At 50.5% G+C, this 27,663-nt stretch overlaps 1 protein-coding gene across 2 annotated transcripts; it reads right to left on the reverse strand.

The window, feature by feature from the left end:
* Positions 1-270: 270 nt before the first annotated feature.
* Enosf1 (enolase superfamily member 1) lies at positions 271-27,663 on the reverse strand. Of its 2 annotated transcripts, XM_004635822.2 has the most exons (16): positions 27,541-27,663; positions 23,610-23,718; positions 17,792-17,907; positions 14,935-15,021; positions 14,571-14,597; positions 12,137-12,209; positions 12,017-12,055; positions 11,353-11,435; positions 10,176-10,210; positions 9,040-9,127; positions 7,497-7,631; positions 3,734-3,775; positions 2,742-2,871; positions 2,377-2,476; positions 631-712; positions 271-514 (listed from the first exon to the last, which is right to left on the reverse strand). In XM_004635822.2, the coding sequence occupies exons 1-16, from the start codon at positions 27,622-27,624 to the stop codon at positions 350-352; spliced, it is 1,395 nt and encodes a 464-aa protein (XP_004635879.1). In that variant the 5' UTR covers positions 27,625-27,663; the 3' UTR covers positions 271-349. The 2 variants fall into 2 exon arrangements, with proteins under 2 accessions (XP_004635879.1, XP_023576172.1); XM_023720404.1 differs by lacking the exons at positions 12,017-12,055; positions 14,935-15,021; positions 17,792-17,907; positions 23,610-23,718; positions 27,541-27,663 and having other exon boundaries at positions 12,094-12,209.

Below are 27,663 nucleotides of genomic sequence, written 5' to 3' on the forward strand. Positions count from 1 at the left end.
CAAATTATACACTGTGTTGCCGATTTTCTGAGTAATTTAATGACCAGGAACCAGCCCTTGGTAGAAATCATGTTAAGAATATCTTCCTAGACTTTGGACTAGATGAGTCTTAGGTTTGAGGGGTTAAATTGAATATGTGTTGATTTGTTAAAAGAATCAATGATGAGGGGCCGGGGAGATGGGTCAGTGGAATAAGCAATTCCCTAGCAAGTGCAAGGGTCTGAGTTCAATCCCCGGTTCCGCCAAAAAAAAAAAAAAAGAAAGAATCAGTGATGAAGCTGATTGATTCCTGAGGTTAATGGGACTTTCAGCTGAACTTGATCAGTAGCAGGAGATTTTTCTTCTACTTTTATAAAACTAGCCAGGAAGAAAAGGTAGTAGGTAATGAAGAGGCAGTCATAGGGCTGAATGCTTCGTTTTCTTGAGCAGCGAGGAGTTTCTTCCAGACTTCGCCATCTGGATAGTTGTGCTTCTCTACAGAATCCTCCCTCATTTCTGTCGAGTAGCCTGCGTCCTGGCAAAAAATAAAGCAAGTGGTGCTTATTCCCCCCGGAACAAGGCCATGCGTAGTACATGTTGCTGGTTACATGAAGCGCGCAAGCGTGTCCAAGGGCCCTGGGCCTGGCTCACCTTCGGAGGCATGTAGGAAGCCTGCTTGATGTGCACAGGGTACTTGAAGTGCTCGTGCAGGTGGTCCACGTATTCACACATCCTAGGAGAAGCAACGGCACCTAGAGTCAGTAACCCAGGAGCTGCTAACCGCTAGAGCTGACGGGGGCCATGTGCGGTTCCACGCGTTTCTGCGAGAAGCCCTTGACTTCCACCTCAGGTGCTGAGCATCTGGAAGAGCAGTGGGACTGGCTGAGGAGAAGTGAGCCGTGCAGTCCCTTGCAGTGCAGGGGCTTGAGGTCCCCCAGAGGCATCAAATCGGGCTCCAGGAATGTTGGGTCAGCCTTGCCTGGCCAGGGTGATAAGACATTGAGTGGCCTCGTGAAGTTCCTTCTAGAGGCACAGGTGACAGGCTAACTGCCCAATGCTGGGGCTACACAGAGAAGCTGATAAGTGAGTTGTGTGGTTTCTGTGGGCCCAAGTAGTGAGCCATGAGCTGTGGTGTCATCTGTGAAGGGGGGAGCAGAAGACCCAGCCACAGGGGACAGGACAGTTGGGCATTGAAAAAAGGCAAGACATGTCCCAAGGTGACAAACTTCAGGACTGATGTGTGACAGCAAGCCCTGTTGAGGCACTAGTGTTTGGGTGTCAAGTACCAGAGACATCGTGCAGTGTGGGGGGACGACCCTCTTTCCCACCTTGAAACCTGCAGGCTTTTCCCCCATCAGAATCACTAATCTTGAAGGCAGGAACTGCGGGCAAGAGAGTGCCCTGCAGCTTTCCATGCTAGAGTCTGAGTGCTCACTGGGAGGGGAGAGGACAGTGATCCAGTCTCCAGCTTCATCTTCAGATGTGCACCCAAGTTTAGACTTCCGTAAGGTTGACCTGTGGCGGCCCTGGATTCCTTCTTTCGCATCTGATTCGTAGTACGACATCTGGGCAGAGTGAAGGGTCTTACTACCACCCTAAGGAAAAACCACTGCAGCTAATCCTCTGGGTGCCCTGACAGAGCCTTCTCCTCAGGAGGGGGGCTGAATCTGGCTTTGCCTTTCCCGTGCATGTCTGGTTCTTGCTGTACATTTGGAATGAGACATTTTTAATTCCAGGACAAAAGAAGGCATAACAAACTAGGTTCGATGGCGCAGGCATGTAATCCCCGCCAAGGAGTGAGGGAGGATCCCTGTGAGTTCGAGGCCAGCCTGAGCTGCATACTGACTTCAAGGCCACTCTGCACAGCAAGACCCTGTTCCAAAAACAAAACAAAACCAAAGGCATGCGTAATAAGCAAAGCCAGACATGCAGGGGATGGGAAGGAAGTCTGTGCCAGGGTAAAGGTCCCAGGGCTGCTGAGAAGATGGAAATAAAGGCATGCCAAGTGGTGGAAGACTAGCTCAGGACGAGGAGACGCCATGGAGAGCACATATGTGAGCAACGGGCGGCCTCGGGAAGGCACACAATAGAGCCAGTGGAGGGAAAAGTTCTGGGTGCAAATCCAACCCCAGTGCACAGGCTTCCCAGCTTCTGGAAGGAACAGTGGCTGCTCCGGCGGGCCCCATTCTTACTGCCCGTGGGGAGAAGTCAAAGCAAAAGCAACACATCTGTATGACAGACAGCAACGCTGTGCTGTTCCGCATGCAGCTGGCTTTCTCAGGGCCGGGCCGGCCCTGGCAGCAGTGCTGCGTTCTGGGCGTCTGATGGTGAAAGCAGGCCCCACAGAGCCAGCCCCGGCTGATGCTGCTACCGAAGCAGAGCAGTTAGTGCACTGACCTGTTTCGAAGGCTTGCAGAGACCGATATGTAGTCAAATATAATCAAGTGCTGCACCAGCTCGCAGAGGCCAACTCCGCCAGCGTGGGGACATACGGGAACTAGAAGGAAGACATTGCTCCTGGATGCCAAAAGCAGTGCAGGAAGAGGCGGGGAAGAACCCGATGGTTAGTGTCCACAGGTGATTCAGTCATGAATATTTAGGAGCAGAATCCCTTTGGGAAAATCACTTAAGACTCCTTGATGGGAGCCAAATGAGAGAAAGCGTTGACATAGCAGGCTACAGACTCACTGAGTGGTGAAGCCCACAGGAAGAGGGGGCCCTGGGCATCCGATGGGGGGATGCGGAGGGGGCCGTGCCCTTACTTCCAAATTTTTTGGCCATCAGTAACACTGAGAGATTCTCATTGACGCTTCCCAGTCTGCAGCTATCAATCTGGAGAAACTGCAGGGCGTTTGCTTGTAGAAGTTGTTTAAATATCACTCTGTTGTGACACTAGAAATAGAATTGAAAATGACACCAACAGAAGAGTCAGCGCTGGCCATTAGGGTCCCTGGGCCTGGCCATGTGGAGATTTTGTGCCCGCTGTCCCTCGTGCGTGGTCTCGGGACACCCAGGCCACATTTCTCCTTTGTTCTGGCTGAGCAGAGGCACCCCTGCCGGTGTGGGTGGGGACCGTGCGCTCACTGCCTTCTAGATCTGCAGATGTGACCATGAGTCAGGGACAGATCATGCCACTTCACGCAGTAAGGAGTGTCACCCGCCCTAGCACGTGGGAGGGGAGGCAGAGCATGGTGAAGAGACATGGGGAGAGCCACAAGCAGGTGGCGCGTTGACAAAACAGAACGCAGGCAGAGGGTATTGTTCCTTTTGCTGGGAAAACAATCTGTTCTGGAGCTGCTCCACTCTGCTGGTGGGCCGGCTGCAGGCTGCAGCGGGGCTTGGCAGGCACCAGCACTTCGTTTACGAGCACTGAGAGCAGACGCCATCCCATTGACCCAGTTTAGAAGCCGCTTTCTGGTGCTGTTGTGTGCCCTTGCAATGCCTTTAAATTGCTGCCTTGTGGATTCTGAGTAGATGTTTTGAAAAAAATCCCCTGCACTATATAAATGATAGGAAAAACCATCTGCTTTTGACTCTGACTTCACATGATGTACTGCTCAGTTCTTTTTTTTTTTTTTTTTTTGTACAACTGGGGATTGAACTCAGGCCCTTGAACTTGCTAGGCAAGCGCTTATTCCACTGAGCCATCTCCCCAGCCCTGCCTAGTTTTAAGGTGGTAAAAAAGACTTCCTGGCTCAAAGTGTAACCAGTGACAGTGGTTGATGTGTAGTGGTACCACAGACACGTCACTCACCTGTTCTCCGGTGGCCACGCCAATTCCTAACGGGACCAGCGCCTAGGAGAGAAAGCAGCCTACCGTTACTTTTCTAGGGTCTGAACTACAGCTCCTCATGTTAAGAATATTCACAGCTGCAAAAGGAAGTGCCACTGAACCGTGTGACAATCAAAGGCAGGCAGAAGATGCCCAGGGAAGAGGATGGGGGCTCCCTGTCCACACAGTGAGGCCAGTGCTTCTATACACGGCCAGCAGCTGCACCCTCGCAGTGACTGCTTTCTTGTGCGGTGACCAGACCTGCCTTCTTGGGCACCTGTGCAAGGCACAGTGGGCTGCTTTGTGGCTTACCAGGCACTCATGATCAATCTCTGCTTACCCCTGTGTTCCACTGTGTCCCTGACGATCCTTCTATCAATGAAGAACCTTCTAGAACCATCTAGAACTTTCTCATGCCTCTGTCACTTCCAAAACACTTTCCCTGGCCACTGCATGGGCAACAGATCTGGTGAAGTGCTGGAACCTTCACTTGGACGTGGTGACCTTGCCTGGCCCTGGGAATCCATGTCCATCACGTGCTACCTGGGCCCCAGGCTGCCCTTCTCAGCCTCCACCGGCTGTACCTCCACAGTTGCCCATCTGAGGCTTCTTGGGTGTCTGCCTGGTTTTCCTTTCATTTCCCAGGGACGTACTTGGAGCCCTCGCTGCCTGCCAGGTGCTGCACAAAGCATGAATGTGTGTGATTCCTGGTCACAGCCTGGCAGGAGAGGAGCCCTGGGCATCTCTTACAGAAGGGGGAACCGCATAAGAGCACCTCCCTGGTCAGATCGCAAAGCTAGAAAGTACGCAGCCGAGCTGTGTCCTCCAAGCCAGGACCAGAGCCAGAGGAGACTTCCAGGTTGCTAGCTCATGCCGACTTCTCAATGAAATAACTAAGGGCAAGGTGTTCCTGACTCAGCTCTGTGTCCTGGCTCTGGCAGGAAGTGTGGACATGGACGTGGCACATGCAGCCACCCAGGGCTGGGTTTCCTGACTGCAGAAAGTCTCTGTTTCAGCAGATGGTGCCAAAAGCACTTTTCACGCTCATATTTTGTGCTTCCTCAAATTTGTAATTTAAGGACATTTGGTTCTTTGTCTCAACAAAGAAAAAGGAGAAAAAACAAGCGGGGAGGAGACAAAAGGCAAATGTATTGAAGCCTCCTTCCCCTTTGTCCTGCCAGGGGACAGCAGCCTCCCAGCCCTGCCTCAGTTGCCCCTGCTCGCTTGTCACCTTCTCGGTGCCTGTTTCAATGCATTGGTCAGCAGCAGCAGCAGCGCCTCCTCTGGCCCAGGGACCTGCAGTGGCTGCTTCTGGGAGCAGCACCCCTGAGCCCCTATGGCCCTCAATTGTGTGTCCAGCCCACCCTGTTCTCGCCGCCTGCAGACGCGCTGTCTGGAGCTGCCTCGGCCATGGCTCACCTGTCCCTACCTCAGAGCCTCCCCCTGCAAGCAATACAAGGCCACTCTCGGTGCCTGGAGAGCCTCCCACAGGGTGCTGTTACCCCAGAACCTTAAGGAGCAAAGGAGAGCAGGCCTGGGGGGGGGCCTGACCTATGACTTCTCACCAGAGATTCCCACTTTGCAATGATTCCTTGGAAGTTTTGGCTTTTGTTTCTCTGTCTTATGTGTGCACACAATTATTATTATTATTATTTTTTTTTTTTTTTTAAGGAAGGGGTGGTTATTTTGAGACAGGAATTTACTATGTAATTCAGAGTGGCCTTGAACTCACTGTGCAGCCCTGGCTAACCTCAAACTTGAAGTGATCCTCCTGCCTCAGCCTCCTGCATGCCAGGATTACCGACATGTGCCACCCCAACTTCTATTTCAGTAAAGGTGGCTGTTGTTGTCCTACTGCTCCAGCCTATGTTCCCTCACCTGCAGCGTGGGGCTCCTCACGGTCACTCAGGTCCCCCCCAGCCTCAGACTTTGTTGTCCTGCACTCCGCACACAGTGGCCTAGCTCATTTCTGTCTTACGTATCTTGGTTTTCCTTCCCAGAGAGGCTGTGAGGTGATGGGGGCTGTCCTGAAGCAAAGGCTGCTGGTGTGTGTCTGACTTATGGTCAGTCCTCGGCTGACTGGCTGAGCAAGCTGGAGCAGAACAGGCCTGTGAGCCTTTCCTCACACCCTAGCGGGGAAAAGGTTCATAGCCACAAAAGGGGCAGCAGCATTGACCACTGGCTGGACCTGTGCCTCGGGAATGGCAAGGCTTAGGACAGCATCTGTGTGGGCAGAGGCTCGTGGACATGGACTCAGGATGGCCACGTTGGGCCATCCTTGAATTCTGTACTGGGCCTGCCCCACTGGTATATGCATCCTGCAGCCTGTGGTTACTGTGGCTTCTTACAGAGCTTGCTCTGGGCTGAGGTTCAGAACCCTAGGAGTTGGTCTGGTACAAATGAACCAGGTGACATCGCAGCTTTGTACATCAGGACCGTAAGCTGAGGCAATGGGAGACTCTCTCCGCCCTGCCTTCCTGCCTCCTTCCCTCCCTGGAAGAGGCTCCTTAGATGCTCTGACATTTGTTCACAACCCAAAGGGGAGAGGGGCCAGGGAGATGGCTCAGTAGAATAAGCGCTTGCCTGGCAAGTGCTAGGGCCTGAGTTCAATCCCCAGTACCGCAAAAAAAAATAAAATAAATTTTAAAAAGGTGGGGGAGGGAGGCTAACTCTAGTTAGTACAAATCTGTCCCAAGAGCTCATGGGAAACAGGCGGCTTTATTTCTGGAAAGCCTGGCTCTGCCAAGAGCTAAGCACGCCTTTGGAGCCATGCAGAGGAGTCTACACTATTTCATTCCAGGTGATCTGAGTACAAGCGCACCTGAATTTACAGTGGCTTTATGTCCTGATAACCCCCTCAGCTGACAAGGTAATAAGAGAATGCATTTAACACCTAATCTACCAAACATCACAGCTGAGCCACACAGGGCCCTGCAAGCTGTTCCTGGAAAGCTTGATGCTGACTGGCAGCTGCTGCTGTCCAGTGCTGCAAGATTATTGTTCTGCATATTGCCTGAGAAAAAGCCACAATCAAAATATGAAGCATAGGACTGGCCAAATAACTCAACAGATTAAAGCACCTGCAAACAGGCACAGGGGCCGGGGGTTCAATCCCTAGGCCTGCCATGCCGGTCCTGTCCCCAGGGTGCGCTGAGATGGCCATTGAGACTGGGCATGGTGGCACACACCTGTAATCCCAGCTCTTGGGAGGCTGTAAACAGGAGAATCACTACAATTCTGATCTAGTAGTGAGACCCTGAACACCCTGTAGACCCTTCCTTAAAAATAAAGTTAAATAAAAAAAATTAAAAAAAAAAACAACGAATCATGCTTTCTACTGAATGCCTGTTACCCTGGTACTGTTACAAAGTAGAAATGTTTTACCTTGAGCCACTGTGACTGAGAGACCATATATATTCAAATATCTGTCGCATTTCCATACTTAAAAAGCATGGGAAGCCTGTCTGTTAAGAGTCTGGTAGCCTTGCACCTTTTAGTGACTTACTGATCTACAACAGGCAGAAGTGCAGGGAGGATAGGACACCAGGTCTACAGCCCCTTACCTGTCACACATTACAGTGACTGACGTCGGGTTTTTCCAGAACCCAAAAGGGGGAGGCTAACTCTGCATCCTTGGGAAATGTGCAAGGGAGCAAGTGAGGCCATGCTAGGGTCTGTCTAACCCCTTGGAAACACTAAATCCAAGAGTCAGTGGCCAGGATGGCACAGGCAGCGGTCGGCCTACCTTAGAGATGGCAGCATGGCCCAGGATGTCATCAGGAGACGTGGGCTCCTCGATCCACAGCGGCTTGAACTCTGCCAGCCTTGACATCCATTCCACTGCCTCAGGCACGTCCCAGCGCTGGTTGGCATCCAACATCTGCAGGGGGAGCCCTACCCGGTGAGAATGGCCCAAGGCAGACTGCTGTGCAGCCCACAGCCCCAATGAAAGGAGCTCTCAGGTACACATCTTGTGGCCCTAGCTCTGTTTGTAGGACCGTTTTATCTCATGCTCAGTCACATGCAGTTAACACTGAGTTTGGCTCCCCATGTGTCTGGCACATTAATGAACAGCTCCCATTAATGAAGGGCCTGCTCTCCTAGGTGCCGGGCAGGTTTTGTTCCATTTACTGCTTATAAGAACTCCATGAAAAAGGCTGTATTAGTCCGTTTCACAGATAAAAGACACAGAGAGAACTTGCTCAGGCCAGTAAGTCAGGCCAGTAGAGAGCTTAAGCCCAGCTCTTGAGCCTCCACACCCTGGCTCTGCCTGCTGCCATCCGGCCAGAAAGCCAGGTGCTGGAGCGCGGAGCCTGGGAGGGGGCCTCCCACCCCTGTATCGTCAACCTCACGACACCTGAGCTGACAGACGAGAAACAAGCAGCTGTGGAAAGTGCTGCGTGGTTAGCGCGCCCTCCCCGGACTCTAAGAACACCAAGATGGGAGCCTGGGACCACATTTTATCATCAGTTATTTGGAAGAGAATGACCTCATGAAACAAAAGCAGCACTAACTCATGTATAAATAATGGGATTTCAGTGCTATGGCAGGACTCCAAACATGAGTTTTAATTTATGAAGTCGCTTCTAAAGCTTCGTAAATACATCTGATTGCAACTTTTTGTTTCTTAGTATTGGGGACTGAACTCAGGGCCTTAGAATGGAGCTATATCCTCGGCCCTTTTTATTTATTTATTTATTTATTTATTTATTGACAAAGTCTTGCTAAGTTGCCCAGGTTGGACTCAAATTTGTCATCTTCCTGCTTCATCCTCCCAGCATGTTGGCCTTACAGGTAGGCACCACCACACCCTGATTTGCTTTTCTGAAAATACCTTACACTTAATAAGAGCCATTTCACAAAAAATATGGGATCAGAAACAGCTGACCCTTAATTTTTAGCTCAGCCAGTTTCAACACTTCAACAGTGTGTCTCCCTGAACCCCACCTACCTGAAGAACCACCTGCAGAGATTAATGATTGACATGCAGGGGCACCAATGGGAGACCTGTCCACTCAGGCGCAGTGTGAGCAAGGGCCCAGCTCTCCCCACCCCAGCTTATTTAACTAGTTCTGCAGAATTAAAAAACGAAAAAGTGTTAGACTCCATGTGCTCCGTTTTGTTCTACATTCTCCTACTGTAAGACCACAGAGCCATATATCATCTGACAAAAAGTTGTAAAAAGTCCCCCAGTTTTTAAGATCTTGCCTGAAATAAGTTACATTTTGGGCCTGAATGGAGACTTCCTGCCAGGTCACCATTTCTTAGCAGCATGTGAAGATACTTACCAAAGTCTTCTCGGGTCCAATCATGTCTCTCACGAGGCGGCATCTGCGCACGTCGTCCTGGAGGTCGGCGCCAACCTTCACTTTGAACCTAGAAGCAGATTTGGTCAGCTAGTTTAACTTTGTCCTCAAGAGTTGGCAGAAACGACCGTCTCTGTCAATGATTCACGGACCACGTGTATCAGTGACCTCTGGCTCTTTCCCGATCAATGTTAGCCAAGTCCCTTGCCCAAAACCTGCTCACTGCAGCTCTGCTCTACCGGGACAGTGGCTGTCAATCCCTGTGGCCGCACAGCCAGGCAAAGGTCAGAGCTTTAGTTCAGTGAATGGGGCCTTTGCTGTCTTAAGGAATTAATGACAAGGAGGCCCCAGGCAGGACTGATGGGACAGAGGTGCAGACAGGGTGCTGAGCCCTAAATGGGAAGAGACTCACGTAAGCGCCAGCTCCCTATTTTATAGCCTGGTGTGTAGAGGGCCTGCTTAAGAGCCCAGAGGAGGAAAGCCCAGGGTGCCCCATTCCCATGTGCAGGGGCCTATGGCTAGGAGTAGAACGGACCTGGCTGCATACCAAGGACAGTAGAGGACAGCTGAGGCCCCTGCCAAGGTCTCTTCCTACCACGAGTGCCACAGCAGGGAGTGGCCAAACCTAGCTTCCTGTCCCACTGTGCTCTGCCAGGTGGCCACGGCACAGGCTCTGAGCGTGGGCAGTCACGTGGCTGTGTGCTCAGTGTTGATCACATACATGATGTGATCAAAAAACCAAGATAAATATGTTAAAAAGTTATTCCAGTAAAAGCTTCAGTGCTCTGAATCCCCACACTACTCCCACTTGCCTTGAACACACCTATTCCATTCTCTGAAATGGCTCTGGAGTCCTCGCTCATCAGTGTCTTTGGTTGTGCTTTCCTGGCTGCCTCAATGTCCCGAATCAACTCAAAACACTTCTCTTTGGTGGGCATTTGGCTTTGGGGAACAGCCAGGAGCTATGTGGTGGCAGATAGACCATCACAATGTTTTTACCATCCTGCCTTCCTGTTGGATGGCAGGGGGCGTTGCTGGCCTTTTGGATGCCTTTTAATTCCTGGCTCTCTTCCGCACGCTGCTAAGTGGGAAGGTCAAGTCACCACACAAGCACTTACCTGGTCCAGCCATCCTGCAGGGCTGCCACACAGAGCTGTGGGGAAAAGGTGTGCCTGTTGTTGAGTTTGCATTAACAGCACACGTCACACACCACACCTGCCCCCTCTGGATGGGACCTCAGTCATGTCTGCTTGGGTGCCACAAACATTATGGTCATAGCACAAACCAGAGAAACCACTATGTATTGTTGAAATCCAGGGAAGACTAGCTTGGCCAATAGCATCGCTCTTTCTACACGCAGGGTGACTTTCTTCATCATCTCCATGGGAACCATTCCTTTCAGTGTTTGTCACAACATTCTTGGAAGGGGTATGCAGCACGAGTGGCCCTATTTTTGGTTTTTCCTTTTGAGGCAAGGTCTCACTATGCAGTGCAGGCTGGCCTTGACTTTGCAGCGATCCTTCCGCCTCAGCCTCCCAAGTTCTCGGATTATAGGCACGTGCCACCATGCTCAGCTGTGTCCCTGGTTTTAAATTAGCGCTTTCTGTGGCACAGAGAACTAGTGGATGGAAGAGTAGCAGGCAGCAGGCAGCCTCTGTGATTCCATCTCTGTCTCAATTCTACTTAAAAATGATGAGAAAGAATGATAAATGAGCCCTGCTGGCTGCCATATGCCTTCTAGAGAGGCGAGGATTCAAGGGTGAGTTTCCATGGTTAACGATGTCATCAACCGGCCTACTTAAGGACGCCCCATAAAACTCCACAAAGACTAAGTCTAGAGAGTTCCAGGGCTGGTGGATGTGTTGGGGTACCCAGCGCCCAGAGAGGGGACAGAGGCTCCTGTCATCTCCATGTGGCTCTGCCTGAGTACAGCCTTTGCAGCACTCAGTGTCATAAGTAAACATTTCCCTGAGCTCCACAATCCAGCAAAGGATCAAACCCAAGGGAGCACGGATGGGAGCCACTTCAGGCGAGCAGCCCGGAAACACATGACAGCTTGGCTGTACATGACTGGAGGCTGAAGCGGGGTGTCCTGGGAGGTGAGTCCTGATGCTGCGGTCTGAGGCCAACCCCAGGCAGATCCTGCTGCGGGGAACTGCAGGATGCTGACAGCGCGCCCAGGACCTTTTGTGGAAACCCACGCATCTGTGTCAGAAGTGGCCTACGCCTGTAGCACTGTGAGCCTGGAAGGAAAATCAGTTTTCTGTCTGCACAAAATCCAGGTTTACAGCCCACCTGCTTCAGCAAGTCATCCGGGTACCCGAGCCAGGCGCATGACGTGGTATAGGCAGGGTAACCATGTGTCAGCATTTGCTCTTCTGGAAAATACAAGACTTGACTTATGTACAAGACTTAACCCCGAGGCGGGGTGGTAGTGGCAGTGGTGGTGCAGTTTGAGACAGAGTGGCTGTGTAGCTCAGGTCAGAACTCACTATGTAGCCCAGGCTGGCCTCCCTCTTGACATGATCCTCCTGCCTCAGGCTCTGAGTACTAGGGTTACCAGTGTGTACCACCAGGCCTGGCAACACCCAACCTTTTGTGCTTTCCAGGAACTCTGGAATTAGAACTGCCTATAACTAAGCTTCTGCCCACAGACACTGGCTGTTCTGCTGGGAGGAGCTTCTCACACGCATACACCACTGGCCCAGCCCCCTGGGCTGTCATGGTGACCAGGTACATTCTGAGGGCCCCATGGTGCAACCCTAGAGCCAAGCTTCCTGGGAGCAGTGGCTGAAATGACCCTGCAGCCAGGTCTCCCCAGGTGGCTTCTTTGCCGACCCACACAACTGGCTGACTGCGCAGCTGCTTGGTACAAGGCATTGAGAGGGACTGTGTACCTGCAGGGCAGAGCACTCAACAGTGGACAACAACAGTGGAGGGCAATTTCCTCCCAACCCACCTCTTTCTTTTTTACCAACTTGACCTTTCTGCAGTATTTCTGTAAAACAAAAACAAAACTTGTCATCACTCTCTCACCCAGCAGAGCCCATGGCTTCCTGTCCCATGCAGCGTGCCTCACCCAGGGCATCCTGCTCAGTCAGGGCGTCCGTGATGTACCGGAAGTCAATGCAGGATACCAGTGTCCTGGGGTCCTGACAGTGGGACAGGAGAGAACAAGCCTGGTCAGTGTGCAGGCTGATTATGGATCTAAGAAGCTGCTTACCCTAACCTGCAGGAATCATGTGGGCTTTGGGGATGTGAAATGGTCTGGTCCTGTCATTCCTTGGCATGGCGTCTTTTTAAAGCTCACTGCTAGCCCCTGACAAAGCCTAAGGTCCCTCCCCTGTCCCTCCGCTCCCTGTCCCCTGCCCTATTCTTTCTGATCAACACAGCTTCTGGGCCAGAGGATCTGGCAGGGCGAATACTCAGGACAAGAAGGCAAGCAAACACAACACCTGGGTTCCCTCTCCACATTGCTCTGCCTCAAGGGTGACCAGTGACCTCTGCAGGGCTGGGAATGGTCCTGGAGGAGCTCACTACAGAGAACAGGAGGTGGCTCTCAAAGCCAAGGTGCCAGGGCCACCCCCACACTGCCTCCGCTGTGTCTGAGAGCAGATGCGACAGGCTGTCTTCCCTGTCCCACAGGAGGAGCAAGGCCACCTGACCCAACCTCCCCAAGGCCTTTGCCTGTTGGCTTTTCCTTCATTTTGCTGCCATAAAGCAGCAGGGCCTCTGTGTGTGGACAGCAGGCATCACCTGGGCAGTAGCAGCTCTTGGGCACAGCTAATGAGCCCAATCCACAGCTGGTTGTGAGCTGTGAGGTTCAGACCCGAAGCCAGGTCTGCTAGCTCTGAACGCTGCGCCCCTTTCACTCAGCCAACGTGTTTTCCTGCTCAGCAGCAAGATGCTGGTCCCTGCTATAAATAGGCCAGGGAGAAAGAAAAGAGCCAAGAGCATGTCTTTGGAATTCGGTGTCAAGTCCCTGCCTTGCTTGAACTGCAAAGTGGAGACATCAGGATCCATGTGGTCTTGCTCTGGCCAGCAGAGTGACCAAATGATGTCTTAAGAGTAAAATCTATTATGAGTTCAGTCTACACAGTGAGACTCCGTACGCCCTGTACACCCTGTACTAAATACAAAAACAATTGATATGACATTAGAAATGGTGCACATTTTGAAGACCAAGATGACAAGTATTCAAGCATCGTTTTGTATTACACATTGCTGTCCTCGATGTAGTTGCTCAGATCAGATATCAACGTGCAATTAGTCAAGGTGAAAATTCTACACATTAACTGCTATTTTCAAAAAACTGATGGAAATTTTTAGTACAATCATCTCAGCCATCATATATATATATATATGCATGTTTTCCCCCCTGCCTTTTTTCCTATCTTCTCTTATTTCTTTTGTTTTCATTGTTTTAGTTTTTTAATACAATGGAGTACTACTCAGCCATGAAGAAGAGTCAACTTGAGACGTTTCTAGGTAAGTGGGTGCACCTTGAAACCATACCCATAAGTGAAATAAATCAGGCACACATGTATAAACATTGCATGGTTTCTCTGGTGTGAGAAGCTGAAAGAGTAAATGAGGACAAAAATGTACAATAAATGCTGTGAAATAGGAAGAAATTGTCCAAAAGGAAGGAGGAACTAGGGAGAAGGGAGGAAAAAAGGAAGGGAAAAGAAAAATGAAAAAAGAAGGATAAAAATGGTAACAAAATTTTGTAAATGGGTAGGAAGGAGGGGTTGGAAGGAGGGGAGGGGACTAACAAGAAAGAGGACTCAAATATATCATGGACAAGTACAACTTCTTTATGATAAATATGATCTTTATGTATATCTAAACTGTACCAATAAACTTAAAAGAAAAAAAAAGAGTACAATCTTGCTTTTCGGAGTTTATGAAGTTCTGTTTGCAGTGGGTCTTCAGTTCTGTAAGGTACCCAGGGGTCCTGACGACTATCTTGGCATCCTCAGGCAGTGGAAGCCGAGCATTTGCATCTCGAGTCTGGTGCAATGGGACGTCGGGACCTGCGCTCCCTCCCACACCACGCAGCCTGATGGGCAGAGCTGTCACTGGATGTCACCCAGGGACTGTGGCATTTTCTTGGGGTTTGTTTTATCATCAGTAAACAGCAGATAGTCTGCAGCAGATTTACTGATTATCCAAAGACAAATAACCCAGGAAATCCATCTCATTAGACGCAGCTATAAATCAGCACGGCAGCACAAGGCAGTAATCCCAGCACGTGGGACGCTGAGGTAGGAGGACCGCCATGAGTCTGAGGTTAGCCTGGGCTACCTAGTGAGTTCAAGGGCAACCTGAACTGCACAGCAAAACCCTGTCTTGGGCCTGGGGAGATGGCTCAGTGGAATAAGCGTTTCCCTGGCAAGCGCAAGGGTCTGAGTTCAATTCTGTTTCCATGAAAAAAGAAAAAAAAAAACCTGTCTCAAAAAGGAAAACAACAACAACAAGGAAGCAGCTGTAAGGCCAAAGGATCTACTTACCATGTCCACAAGTAGCTTCCACAGAGGCTGGAATTAAAAAAAAAAAAAAAAGATTTGTAAAGCATAAAGCACCCATTTTTGTTCTGCTAGTAAATTCGTTAGTAGTAAATCCTTGCTGTGGGACCCATCCTCCTGGGCTCCCAACCCTTCACCTTTGAGTCCACCCTCTTCCCTTTCTCCCCTCCCCAACCCACTCCAGAAACTTCCTCAGCAATGCCAAGATGTCCAGGAGAGAAAAGAATGAAGCATATTTCCTCCCAGGGAGGTACATGTATTCGTCTGAGGTCTTCAGAGCACTGCTTGCAGAGTTAGCCATGTGGCATCGGGTGGCTGGGAGCCACAGGCGGGACTCTAGCCGAGCTACCTTTCCCTCCTGCTTCGCCCACAGATCCCACACTGCATTCAGAATCGCTGCCGTCGCCAGGTGCACCACGCCTTTCTCTGGACCAATCTGGTGGGAAGCAAAGATATCCACTTCTTAGACATGAAAAGGATGCTTAGGTCTTGAAGCCTGGGAAACATTTCAAGAACTGCAAGGTAGCAATGGCAACCATTATGGTTTGTTCTAGTTGTCCCCCCAAAGGCTCATGCGGTTACAGGGCGGATTTCTATGTAAAGGTTGTGATTAATTCATGAGCCAATGCTGGGATTATAGGTGTGAGTGCTGCTGGGATTATGGGTGTGAGTGCTACACCTGCCCTGGGGCAGAAAGCCTTTATGCAGAATAAGGGAGAGAGAGAGGCCTGTTCTCTCTGCAGCTATAGGCCCAGCTTTTACCTTTCTATTTTTGCTGTTTTCTGCTGCCATGAACTGCTGCTCTCTGTCATGTGTCACTCTGCCTTGGAACCAGCTGACTATGGACTGAAACCTCCACAAAATGTGAACTAATAAACCTTTCCTTCCTTAATTTGGAGTGGTGGGTATTTTGTCCCAGCAACAAGAGAAAAGCAATGGAGACAGCAACATACCTAAAGGCCAATTTTTAAAAAAAGTTTCTAACCTGTAGAAAAGTCACAAAAATAGAAAAAAAGCCAAACTTGTTCCCTGCTTACCATTCTGTCTTTATTTCTGAATCATATGAGAGCAGAGCTGCAGATAGCATCTTCTTTACCCATAAATACTTTTGTATGTAGCTGCTAAAAGCAAGGACAAAAACAAAACTAAAAACAAAAACAAAAACAAGAACAAGGGGGGTCAGGGAGATAGCTCAGTAGAATAAGCACTTGCCTGGCAAGCATAAGGGCCTGAGTTCAATCCCCGGTTCTGCCAAAAAAAAAAAAGGACATTCTCCTCGCCACCATGAGCCCATTCAGGGGATAAAATACTGATGGACCACATTATCTAAACCATGGTCCATAACCAAATATCACCACTCCCAGTGATGGTTAAGCTTAGCTGTCCCCATGACTGGCTTGGAGACTGCTAGGGGATTTGTGGAGCCCACGTGCGGGTTAGCTGAGTCACGGAGGCATGTGGTGGGCACTCCATCTGGCTCCTGGTCCCTTCCCTCCCATGCTCTTCCTCGAATGTGCTTTCCGCCACCATGAAGGGAGCGCCCTTCCACCAGGACCTTCGTGCCTTGGAGCTGACTATGGACTGACTCCTCTGAGTCCATGAGCCGGACCACTGTTTCTTCCTTCAGGTTGTAAGCACTGGATATTTGGCCCCAGCGGTGCGAAAGCTGCCCCATACCATGTCCTGGTCACCTGTCCAGTCTATGAAGCACACCTTGCACCTAGTCATTGTGCCTCTGTAGTTTCTTTTCCTCCGAATACTTTTTCTTCTTTTTTAATGATACTGATATTTTTAAAGAGTATGGGCCACATGACTTGTGTAATGTCCCTCAATATGGGCTGCTCTAGAGTTCCTTCCTGATTAGAGCCGGGTCATAGCTATATATTTTTGACATAAATACTGTATAAATGATGATGCTCTTTTATTATCAGGGTGATTAAGTTGCAATGCTGGAGTAACGCAGAGTCCACTTGGATTCTCCACCGTGAAGTTACTCTTCTCCTTTTCTACATCACAGATGAGTCATCTGCAGATGACTCGTGTCCACTCGTTGCAGCCCTGGTGGCTTCGTGATGTCACTTCCTGGCATCAGCACTCATCTCATACCTATTGCTTTGCATTCTGCTGTAACGAGTTTTCCCTTGTTGCAATCTGTATGGACTTGTGGGTTATTTCATCCAGAATGTAATGATAAGCCACTACTCGTATGTCTATTCTGATGATTCAGCTGTCGTGGATTTGGCCAGTGGGAGCTTCCAGTAAGCAAGGCTGAACTTGGCGAGAAAGTCCTAACTGAAATCCAAGGCAGCGTGGACAGTGCACCCCTGTGTACCCTTCTCTACGCAGGGACGGACACTGGTCAGCGAGGAAAGGACAGACTGGGCCTCAGGAGTCAAGGACAGAGTCCAGATGCCTGGATTCCTCCAGCTCTTAGCATCCTGCTTCTGGACCTCCCTCGGGCACGCTCCACCCTCAGGGCTCGGCACCAGCCCACTCCCAGAAGGCACCGGGGTCCTCACTGCAACTCCGCTCTCAGGCTTTTCTCCTAATGGCCTCCTCCCAAGGCAGCAGTGCTACTCACATCCTCCTTCCCTGGAAGTTTTCTGCTCAGCCCTTTACTTGCAACCTTTCCCAACCCAGGGAGAAGGCAGGGAGGCACCAAAGAGCTGAAAGAACTCAGATGCGAACACGCCCAGGCTCAGCCTCGCTGCTAGGGGCCAGTGACCCCACACTGCCAATTATCTGAGGGGCTTCAGCTCTAACTCATCTGAATGAAATATTTTATTTTAAAATTACAAACCCAGGGCCAGCCAAATAGCTCAGTGGATTAAAGCTCCTGCAAGCAGGTGGTGCCAGCCCCACCCTACCCCCGGGGGCCTGCTGAGATGACAGTTGAGACTGTGGTGGCACGCGCCCTTGTAATCCCAGCTCTTGGGAGGCTGTAAACAGACAGATCACTTGAACACCCTGTACAAGTACTTCCCTACAATACAAAATAAATACAAAAAATAAAATAAAATTGCAAACCCATCTCTGTGTTCACACAGGACACCTCAGACCTTAGTAACACCACATATAAAGGTTCCTTATGAATCAGCACCCAGAGCGACCAGGAATATAGCTTATCAGCATAAATGCCTGCCTGGCAAGGGCAAGGTCCTGAGTTCAATCCCTGATACCAAAAATAAATAAAACAGCGCCCTTACCCATCGGAGCTGCCCGTCGCTGGTGAGCTGCCTGTAGAAGCCTCGGAAGTTGCCAACGATGTCCCTGAGGTCCTTGTGAAGCACATGGTGGGCGAGAGCATTCACAGCACAGATGACTATTAGAGAAGGATGGGATTGGTATTTTATTTTTTATGTATTTGGTATTGGTACAGGATCTCACCACACAGCTCAGACTCATAGTGATCCTCTTGTTTTCACCCTCCACAGTGCTGGTTTTACAGGTGTGCGTCACCATGCCCAGTCTCAGTGGCTGGCTCTGCAAGCCCAGAGGTGGGGCTGGCTAGGCATGAGGTACCAGCGATCGAACTCCAGTCCCTGTGCTTGCCTAAGTAGCCACTTAGTCCACTGAGCTAGCTCGCCAGAAAAAAAAAAACAAAACAAAACATGAAAACACACAAACTAATTTTTTAAAATTTAGTTACAAAGGCCAGGGCTTTGTCCAGTAGTTCCAAGTCAGTCTCTGCCCTTGCTGTAACTACCAGGCAGCAGCAGAATAGCTGAGAGTCCATAAACTGAGATAAACTTTCTGAGCAGAGCAAATGCGTTTGAACTGGTTAGCACGTGAACCACAGTTTAAATAAGCCTCCCCAATTATTTTCTTTTCCCTGTGTAAAGTGTTTGGATGATCAAAGCAAAGCAAAATCTTGCTCATTCAGTGTTTTTAAGAATAAGAATACTCTGACTTACAGATTTTTTTCAAAAAAAGTCATTTCATTATTAACAAATATAGAAAACATCTTGAACTCACAACATCACATAGTATTAAAGATGAAATGAAGCAAGGTGTGTCATTCTAATCAGGAGGCTGAGGTAGGGGATCACAGTGTTTGAGGCCAGCCTGGGCTGCATAGCAAGTTCAGGACCAGCCTAAGCTACATAGCAATCCTCTGCTTCAAAAAATAAAAAGAATAAAAAATACGAAAAAAGGGAAGACTTTTTAAAATAGCATAATGCTTATAAAATGTGCTAAAGTACATGAAAGTAGTCTTCATTAACACTGAGCTTCCTGCCAGGTGTGGCGGTGCACGTCTATAATCCTGCACTCAGGAGGCTGAGGCAGGAGGAATGTTGCGAGTTTGAGGCCAGCCTTGTTTACCTAGTGAGCATAATCCTGGCCTACACTACACAGCAAGACCCTGTCTCAAACAACAACAACAAAACCCCAAATACACAAAATGCGCTGCACTTCTTACTACTGACTTAGGATGTTGCAATTACATTTCCCATAAGTAGCTTGAGGGCTGAGTCAGCACTACCATCAGCGGTTCCTTTTGGTGCCTTGAGACTTCATTGCACTGCTTAAAATGAAAAGGGGTGGGGTACAACGGGGTTCAGAGGTCGTCCATCCTGTGTGAGGCCTTGGGGTCCATCACCAGCGCCGACTGTCTGTCTGTCTGTCTGTCTGTCTGTCTGTCTGTCTGTCTCTCTCTCTCTCTCTCTCTCTCATACACACACACAATGAAGAATAAGTAAAGAAACAAATTGTATGGGAAAGACTCTTCCAGTCTTTGCTCATTCTAGAAAACATTTAATATACATATAAATGACCGAAGTAATCAAACCAAGTTAGCTCCAAAGGCATTTCTTTATTTTCAAATATTTTGATAAACATGTTGCTTGGTGTTATACTGCCTCAAGCGCAGAAACTCTAAGTTATTTAATTGGATGGCTAATAGGGCACAGTTTTGTTGTCCATCAGATGCAGCGAGGAAGACATTCTCTGGATTGGCTTGAGTATCTGGGTATGGAACCACAGCTCCGTGAGGCCGCTTTGTTTCAGCAGGCACTTAAACACCTGAGCTAATGGGCAGCCCCCCCCCCAGCCCCTCGGGCCGCCCCCCACCACTCCGCAGTGCCCCCCCCCCCCCCCCCCCCCAGGAGGACATTCTGAAGTGGTACCACATGCTCACGGGCACGCCTGGCCTTGTGGTTGTGGACGGATGTAGTATTTGGGGCTGAAGTAGCCATTTGGGGTTCTTTCCTTTTTTGATGGGTGCATCTATCATTGTAGCTCAGATATTCCCTGAAATTGTTTGTTTTGAGATAGGGTTTTGCTGTGTGGTGCAGACTGACTGAACTCACTGTGTAGCCTAGGCTGGCCTCAAACTTGCAGCAATCCTCCTGCCTCAGCCTTCCAAGGGCTGGGGCTGTGGGCATGCGCCACCGTGCCTTGCCTCACACTGTGCCTCGCCTCACTCCCTAGGATTGCAAGAAGAGTATCTGCTTCCTGTCTTGATGGTTGATGCTCTTAGATTTTAAAAGAATGTGAGTCAGTGACTCAGGCTGAGGTATTATAGCAGTATCTGCACTAAATCCTGTTCTCATGGGCTTACACTGCTGCTGTGTCTTAGTTACTTTTCTTGTTACTGAGACAAAGCAAGCTATGACATGAATACTTAAAAAGCTACCTTTTGGGGTCGGTTTAAAACTTCTTCCTTCCTCGTATTTTTCCCTTTAACACCAAAGTTAAAGGGGAAAAGGTTTATCCAGCTCACAATTTGTAGAGGTTTCAGTCCATAATCAGCTGGCTCCGAGGCACAGTGGCTTGGCAGAAGGGAGTCGCAGAGGGGAGCAGTTCATGGTGCCCACACTGCAGAAAAAGCAGCAAGGGGCATGAGCACATCTTTCTGTTCCTTTTGTCTTTTCCAGGCTGCTCAGGGCGGGCAGTGCTCACACCCTTAATTCTAGTGCCCTTGAGCCTAGCACTGTGCCATGAATCAGCCCCAGCATCCACACACTAGATCCAGCTACCTCTGAAAAAGCCCCACCTATGCTCGCATGGGGCTTTGGGGGCCTCTAGACCCAGCCAGAGCAGCGCGTGAATCACTGACTAAAGCAGCCCGTGGTTTGTATCACAGTAACAAAGGCATCTAACCAGAAGCTAGGGTGATCTCATCTTTTCTAGCCTAAAGGATGAATAACGTGGATTTTCCTTGCTCCACAAAAAGACGCTGCAGGGAGTTAATGGAAATCTGCTGCTTTTGATAGACATCTGGGTTGTGGTGATCTGACTCCAGGGCAGAGAAATTCAGGCCTGCATGTAGGATGGGATGGGTGGGAAGTCATCTGGAAAAACTTGGCCCTTGCGAGCCAGCTTCTTGCTGACTGAACCCAAGGGTTTTTTGCTGGGGCCCTGAATCTCCAGGGTCCCCTGCCCTCAAAGGACCTTCAGTGAAGCTGTGGGCATTGGCATTCAAGTGGTGGCACCAACTCTGTGTGTGTGTGTGTGTGTGTGTGTGTGTGTGTGTGTTGAACCCAGGGCCTTTATGCTGAGCTATATCCAGAGATTTTTTTTTTCTTTTGAGATAAAGTCTTAAGTTGTTAGGATGTCCAAACCGCTGGAGTCAAAATCAAAATCCTTTCGCCTCAGCCTCTCAGAGTGCTTGGATTACAGGTGTGTGCCACCATGCCCAGCTGTGACATGAGCCTTTCAAAGCTACCTATTTTGGCCTGTTTTTCCCCTCTTTTATATCATTACCTTAAAAAGAAAAAACTAGCTTGGTCTACATTGCGCATGTCTGTGTGTGCTTGCTTGTCCACGCCCAGTGTGTGAATGCGGAGCCCGAGTGAGCCCGCGGTGGCCGCGTTCATCAGCTGAGGCAGAGGGGCTCACCACTGGGGCGCATGTGGCACAGATTCTGCCGCAGGCCGGACGCTGCCCCGTCAAAGCCACGAGCAGGGTGGCACTGTCCTGTAATGTAGCACTCTGGGAAGCTGAGGCAAGACGGAAGGTCGGGGGGCGAAGGGGGTGAGAAAAAGTGGGAAGGCAGGGAAGAAAGAATGAGTAAATTTAATAAAGGATCAGCTGAAAGACAAGTGGCCAACAAAAAACATCACTCTCCTCTAGACATTAGAAAACAACTTTCCTTCGTCTTTGCTCTGCCTGAAATACTGGTCAGGAAACGTGGGAGAGACCCGGATGGAGGCTGCGGAGCCGGGCGGGCCTGGAGCACTTTCCCGGCAGGTTGATCGCGGTGAATCACGTGAAACACTGCAAGCAGCAGAGGCAGAGTTCACTGGGGCTCTGTCGCGGTGCAGCCGGCAGGGGCGGGCAGAGGCCAGCTCGTTAGCCCAAGGAGCCCTACCTGAGTCCATAGGAGGTGGGCTGATCACCCCTGCCCGAGCCATCCACTGAGAGCCCCCTGACCTGCTCCCTGCTTGCTTGGTCCCTTTGTGCGCACAGTGCCGCAAAGCTCCACGCCTGGGCCCTAACAGGGTGGCTAAACCATCTCTGCCCATGAGGCTCTGCCTGCGGAGGGGAGGGCAGCGGCCTCGTGCAGCGTTCCATGCATCACCAGGGACAGGAGAGTCCCTGAAACAGCTCCCAAACCTGCTTCACTCAGGCAGTCACTACCTGAGGGAACCTTCGCTCAAATGCTCTGGAGGATGGGAAACACCAGGAAGCGTGGGGCTATGGTGTGGGGAGACGCATGTCCCATGCCACGGCCCACCTGGGCCCTGTTTACCTTGGAGATGCACCTCAAAGCCTCACCCCTGCAAAAGGAAAGACCTCCTCTCTGGACAGCTTGGAGGAACTTTTTAAAATGACTTCCACTGCACTGTGGCCCTAAGCAACTTCTGTGCTCCTTTGTCTGCTTGACAGCCATCCTCTGCCTTCCACGGTGGTCTGCAGACACTGAGGGTGGAGTGGCTGCTAGCTCTCCCGGGAGGAGCTGGAACCACAGCCCCCTGGCAGCAGCCGCTGGAAGACTGTGAAGACTTCCTTGTCATTCACTGTCACACACACACACACACACACACACACACACACACACACGTACTCACGAGCATGCGCATGAGCACACACCCACACCCACACCCACACCCACACACACCCTTTTTTTAGTACCTGGAATTGAACTCAGGACCTTGCACTGAACAGGCAGGTGCTTGTGCCCTTGAGCTATATTCCTGGCCTCCACACACATTTTTTTATCTGCTTGACAATATTAAATCTGTCAGTAGGGCAAGACTTCTATCTATGGCCATTGAGCAGGTTAATGGCAAATGCCAGGAGAGAGGCATGAGCTGGCCACACAGGCAAAACCTGGGCTCCCCCTTCCTGACCTTCACTGTCCAGGCCAGCTTCAGGCCCTACACACTCACTGAAACCTACATGCACAGGTTACTTTTTGCAGTGTTTCATGGTAGTCCACAGTAAGTGTGAACACACATACAAGGTGTGTTCAAATGTTCTAGAGATGAGGTGTTTTGGAGTCAGAGTCTGTCACCCTGAGTTGCTGTCTGGGCCTCAGTTTCCCTGTCTCTAATGACTAGGGGGTTTAACATCACCACTGAGATCTTGCCCAGGTCTGAGGGATGTTACACTATGTCTGCTGTCTTCCATTTAGGAGAGCGGGGCAGGGTCGAAGCAAGTGGACGGCCAGGAATCTGCTCTTGCAGCCAACTTGTGAAAGAGCTTGAGACCTGAGTGGACTCACAGTGTACACCCCTGAAAGCCGGGCTAGAAGAACTCACATCTGCGTCCTCTTGCTCCCCAGGGTCAGCTGGCCGCCCCCGCTGCTCCAGGCCCTGCACCAGCCAGGAGTCAAAAGCAGTGGAAGCCACTCTTGGAGTTATCTGATGCAAGGAAATCAGTCGATCCCAGCACTTAGCAGCAGGCTATATATAGAAGGCTACAAATGCAGTCACTTTAACTTCTCCCCGCAAAACAAATAACAAACCCTCTGAGGCTATTTTTACTCCCTTTGAGCGGTAAATACAAAGAGAAGGCAGATCAGGACCGGAATCTAAGTGAAAAGGAAGCCCAGGAACCTCAGGAGAAGGCTCAACTCACCCACTTCGGTGCCCTTCCCAAGGGTGAAGGTGAGCCCGCAGCCCCGCAGCCCGTCTTCCGCGTCAGTTTCTAGGACAACGTAGGCTGCTGAGTAGTCAGGGTCCGTGTGCTGCAGGGGAGAGTCCCACCCAAATCCAAACATGAGCGACCCCAAAATGAAAGAGGCACAGGAATAGACAATGCAGCAAAGAAGGGATGCGAGGACACCCAGCTCATGAAATAGCAGCAGAACCCAAAGGAAGCTGGGGGCTCCGAAAGGACCAAGGGAAAGCCCTCCTAGGAGTCCAGTGGACCGAAGGTGCAAGGCATAGCTATCCTGTGAGTGTGCACGAGTGTGTGCACACTGGGGATGAGCCGAGGGCCTCTCACATGCTAAGCACACACTCTGCCAATGAACTCCACGCCAGCCCCAAATGGGGATATTTTATTTCTTGATGTTTTTTGAGACAGGGTCTTATTATGTAGTTCAGTTTGACTTTGAACTCACAGAGATCCTCCTGCCTCAGTCTCCTGAGTGTTGCGATGATGCAGAAATTTTTAATGCTAGTGTGAAACTGTTGTTCAGCTCAATTTTAAAGCCAGGAGTTCTCAACCACAACTCCCCAAACAGTTATTTTTCACAAGCAGCTTCAAATTGAATAGACTTAGGCTTTAGAGAGACCTTAAATAAAACCGAACTGGGTTTCACTGCAGCAGTTTAAAATAGGGCTGACAGGACAACAGCACAAGCTCAGAGACCACGAGGGGAGACGAAGACATAGAGCCTTAAAACAGCCCTGAACAGAACCCGACAACCCTTTTTCTCTAGACTACTTTAGCTTTTTACTGTCATAAACGCTTTTTGTTTTAAAAGCGTTTCTTTTAAGCCGTTGGGGACTGAACGCAAGGCTTCACGCAGGCAAAGTCAGTGCTACCACTGAGCTACCTCCGTGGCCTCTCATTTACAGAGGGTCTTGCTTGCTAAGCTTCCCAGGCTGACGTGGCGGCAAACTTTGGATCCTCCTGCCTCAGCCTCCTAAGCTGGGATCATAGGCACTGTATTCCCGTGCCCGGCTTCACCATGTGTTTTGCTAAGTCTGTAGTTTGACAGTTAGGAAATCAGCAAGGCCTAATGAGATGGGGGGATTTTTCATATAGTGGGAAGAGAAAGTCAACAGTCAAAGCCAGGTGAAAACTAGGAGATCAGTCAGGCAGAAATACACAGAAGCTCTAGGGGAGAGAGGGCAAAGAGGAACTCGAGGCCGCTATCTGGCGGGGCAAAGAGCATTCGTATGGGCTGAGGGGCTGGCACGAACTCTCAGCAAGAGGGTGGTCCCCCCGGGCTCTTGGGGGGCAGCAGCCAAGGCTGTGGGGAACCTTCACTCAAATGCGCTGGAGGACAGTTCAAGTGCCCCTTCATGGCAGAAAGAAATGAATACAAACCCCACCTCTCATCAGGAAGGCTGCCTCTGCCGCTTCCCTGAAAGTGGCTAAGTGCTGACTCCAGCAGGTCCTGAGGGCGAGAGAAGCCAACCCCACAGAAACTGCAAAGCAGCACATTCTCCGGGGAGGTCCTGGAGAATCAGCACCCCACCCTCTGCTCTGTCCAGATGAATTGTTTCCTCAACTCTTCTGCCCTAAACCAAGTCATCTTAACATCCCATGAAGTCAGCCCTGGGCCAGAATCCCCTGTGTGTTTCCTTACGTGTAAACAGAGTGAACCCTTACAGCAGGGCTCTCTGCTTCCGGCAGCCCCATACACCTACAAGTGGACACCACTGTATCTGTCTTACACGAGAGAAGGATCAGCGACTCTGCCCACTTCCCGCAGGAGAAAGCCCAGGCCTGGACAGACTGCATGCTCCGCCGCAGCTGCTAGGCCTCAGAGGGGCAGCGGCAGCTGCACTCCCTCTGGTGTCTGGACTTTACAAACGCTTGCTGGGGCTTCATAGCAGGAAGGACCCTGTCTCAATACCAAACCAAACACATTTATTTGTGAGGTGGGACAAAAAAGAGACAAAGAAATCAACTAAATATTGTACTTTTAAGACTGCAACTTTTGGGCTTCAGGTACCCAGGGTAAGCTAGATCAGCAGGCCTTACATTCCTTAGGCTACTTTACCGCCAGACCCTAAACACTGCACTCAAATGTCTTTAGGATTTTTTTTTTTGTTGTTGTTGTTGTTTCTTGTTAGGCAGGGTCTCAGCCTATGTAGCCCCAGGCTGGCCTTCAACTCACTTTTAGCCTATGCTGGCCTCAAACCCAGGGTGTTCCTCCTGCCTCAGCCTCCCAAGAGCTGGGATTACAGGTGTGTGCCACACAATTGGCTCCTAAAATTCCTTGTGACTGAAAGTTCATAAATTGTCTTGAAGAAAAGCAAAAGAAACCCTGGCCCATAGCAGTACAATGGGCTCTTATCCTTCTGGGGCCTGGGCTACCTGTTGGTAGAGTTTCCACTCCCTCAAGAGAAGAATAAATGTTCCCCATTCCTGGAAATAAATGCCTTTATGAGGCCCTGCACCCGATTTCTTTGCACAAGTACCTTTATTTTCGGCTTAATAAAACCCTTCCTATGCCTCTTCCTGATGAGTCCTGCAAATTCTCTTCTGTGGGGTGGGGGTGGGGAGTCGACAAGCCTGTAAACTTATTCCTACATAAGGGTGGGTTAGGTTCTTTATTTCAGCTTCGGGGACCTCCTCAGATCCAGGGTGGTGATATTCCGAGGTCTACAAAGGATTATCAGTGGGCTTTTTTCTTTGTACTGGGGATTGAACCCAGGGCCTCCCTAGACTGAGCTACATTCCTAGTCCTTTTCATTTTTTTATTTCAAGGCACAGTCTAGAGCCCTGGCTGGGCTTGAACCTGTGATTCTCCCGCCTCAGCCTCCCAGGATGCAGAGATGACATGTGCCACCATGCCTGCTTTGACTGGGACTTTAAAGGCATTTACCATGGTAACATGTAAGAAAGGACTCGGGGATTTAAAAAGAAGTCAGTCTCAGAATAAAGGGCTTTCTTTTGAGATACCTGTTTTTATAAATTAGTCCAGGCTGACAAAGAGCAAAGAAATGTAAAGAGCATGTTTTCTGTCTACCTTGCTATGGAAGAAGAAACATCCTGGTAAATTCAACTTAGCATCCCTGACCGCAGTCTCTTTCCTCTATGTAGGGCTGACCTCCTCCTTTCCACATTTCCACGCGGGCACAGCTGTGTCTCGTGGGGACAGGAGTGGGGCGGGAGTCAGTGAAGGGCCAGCGGTCGGCGTCGGGCAGCCACCTGTGTCTCAGAGCCAGCTGAATGACAGTCAGTTGGCCAGAGGGCAGGAAAAAGTTCCTCTAATATTTTCAGCAAGCGAAAACGGCCCCGGACGTCTAGGTAGAAGCTGCGCACACCGTTTGGCCCTGGCAAATGTTCCTGGGTACCAGAACTTCCCTGAGCACCGCTACTAGGTGCTTGGTCTCTCAGCTCCACGGTACCGCTCTCATTTCACGGACAGGCCCAGAAGGCCCAGACTCGGGTCTTGTTTAAGTCGCACTGCAGACAGCAGCACAGGCAGGACGAGCCACCCCCTGAACCCAACTCCCCACGCTGGGCCTCGGGGTCTCCACCGCTGTCAACTCTATTCACGTACTCGGAGTACTGCGGGCTCCTTGGAGCAACCCAACAGAACGGTTGTTGGTGCTGCATTTTATGGATGCATTTTGACCTTCCAGGAAAACTTGCATTGTAAAAGCAAAGCTAGGACAGTTTAGACGGCACAGAGAAAGTGAAACGCTCGCTCGGGAGTGGGGTGTTGCCGGGGTTTTTGGCTATTGCCGGCTCTCGGAGAAAGGCAGCTCCCCTGTCCCAGCGCGGCTCCCACCGGACAGGCGCAGCAAGGGTTGCAAAGCCGTCGGCTTAATGGCCCGCGGGCCGGCCGGTTGGGGGCGGGCCGGACGTCCGTGGCACTTACCATGGCGTCCGAGCCGTGGCCCCCGAGCGACGTGGGGAAGCGCACGTCATGCACCAAGAGCCGGGATATCTTGCCGCGCACCATGTCACCCGCGCTCCACTGCGCCTGCCCTCCAGCCAAGGG

This window comes from Octodon degus, unplaced genomic scaffold, assembly GCF_000260255.1.
Source record: "Octodon degus isolate 3935 unplaced genomic scaffold, OctDeg1.0 scaffold00075, whole genome shotgun sequence".
Taxonomy (NCBI): domain Eukaryota; kingdom Metazoa; phylum Chordata; class Mammalia; order Rodentia; family Octodontidae; genus Octodon; species Octodon degus.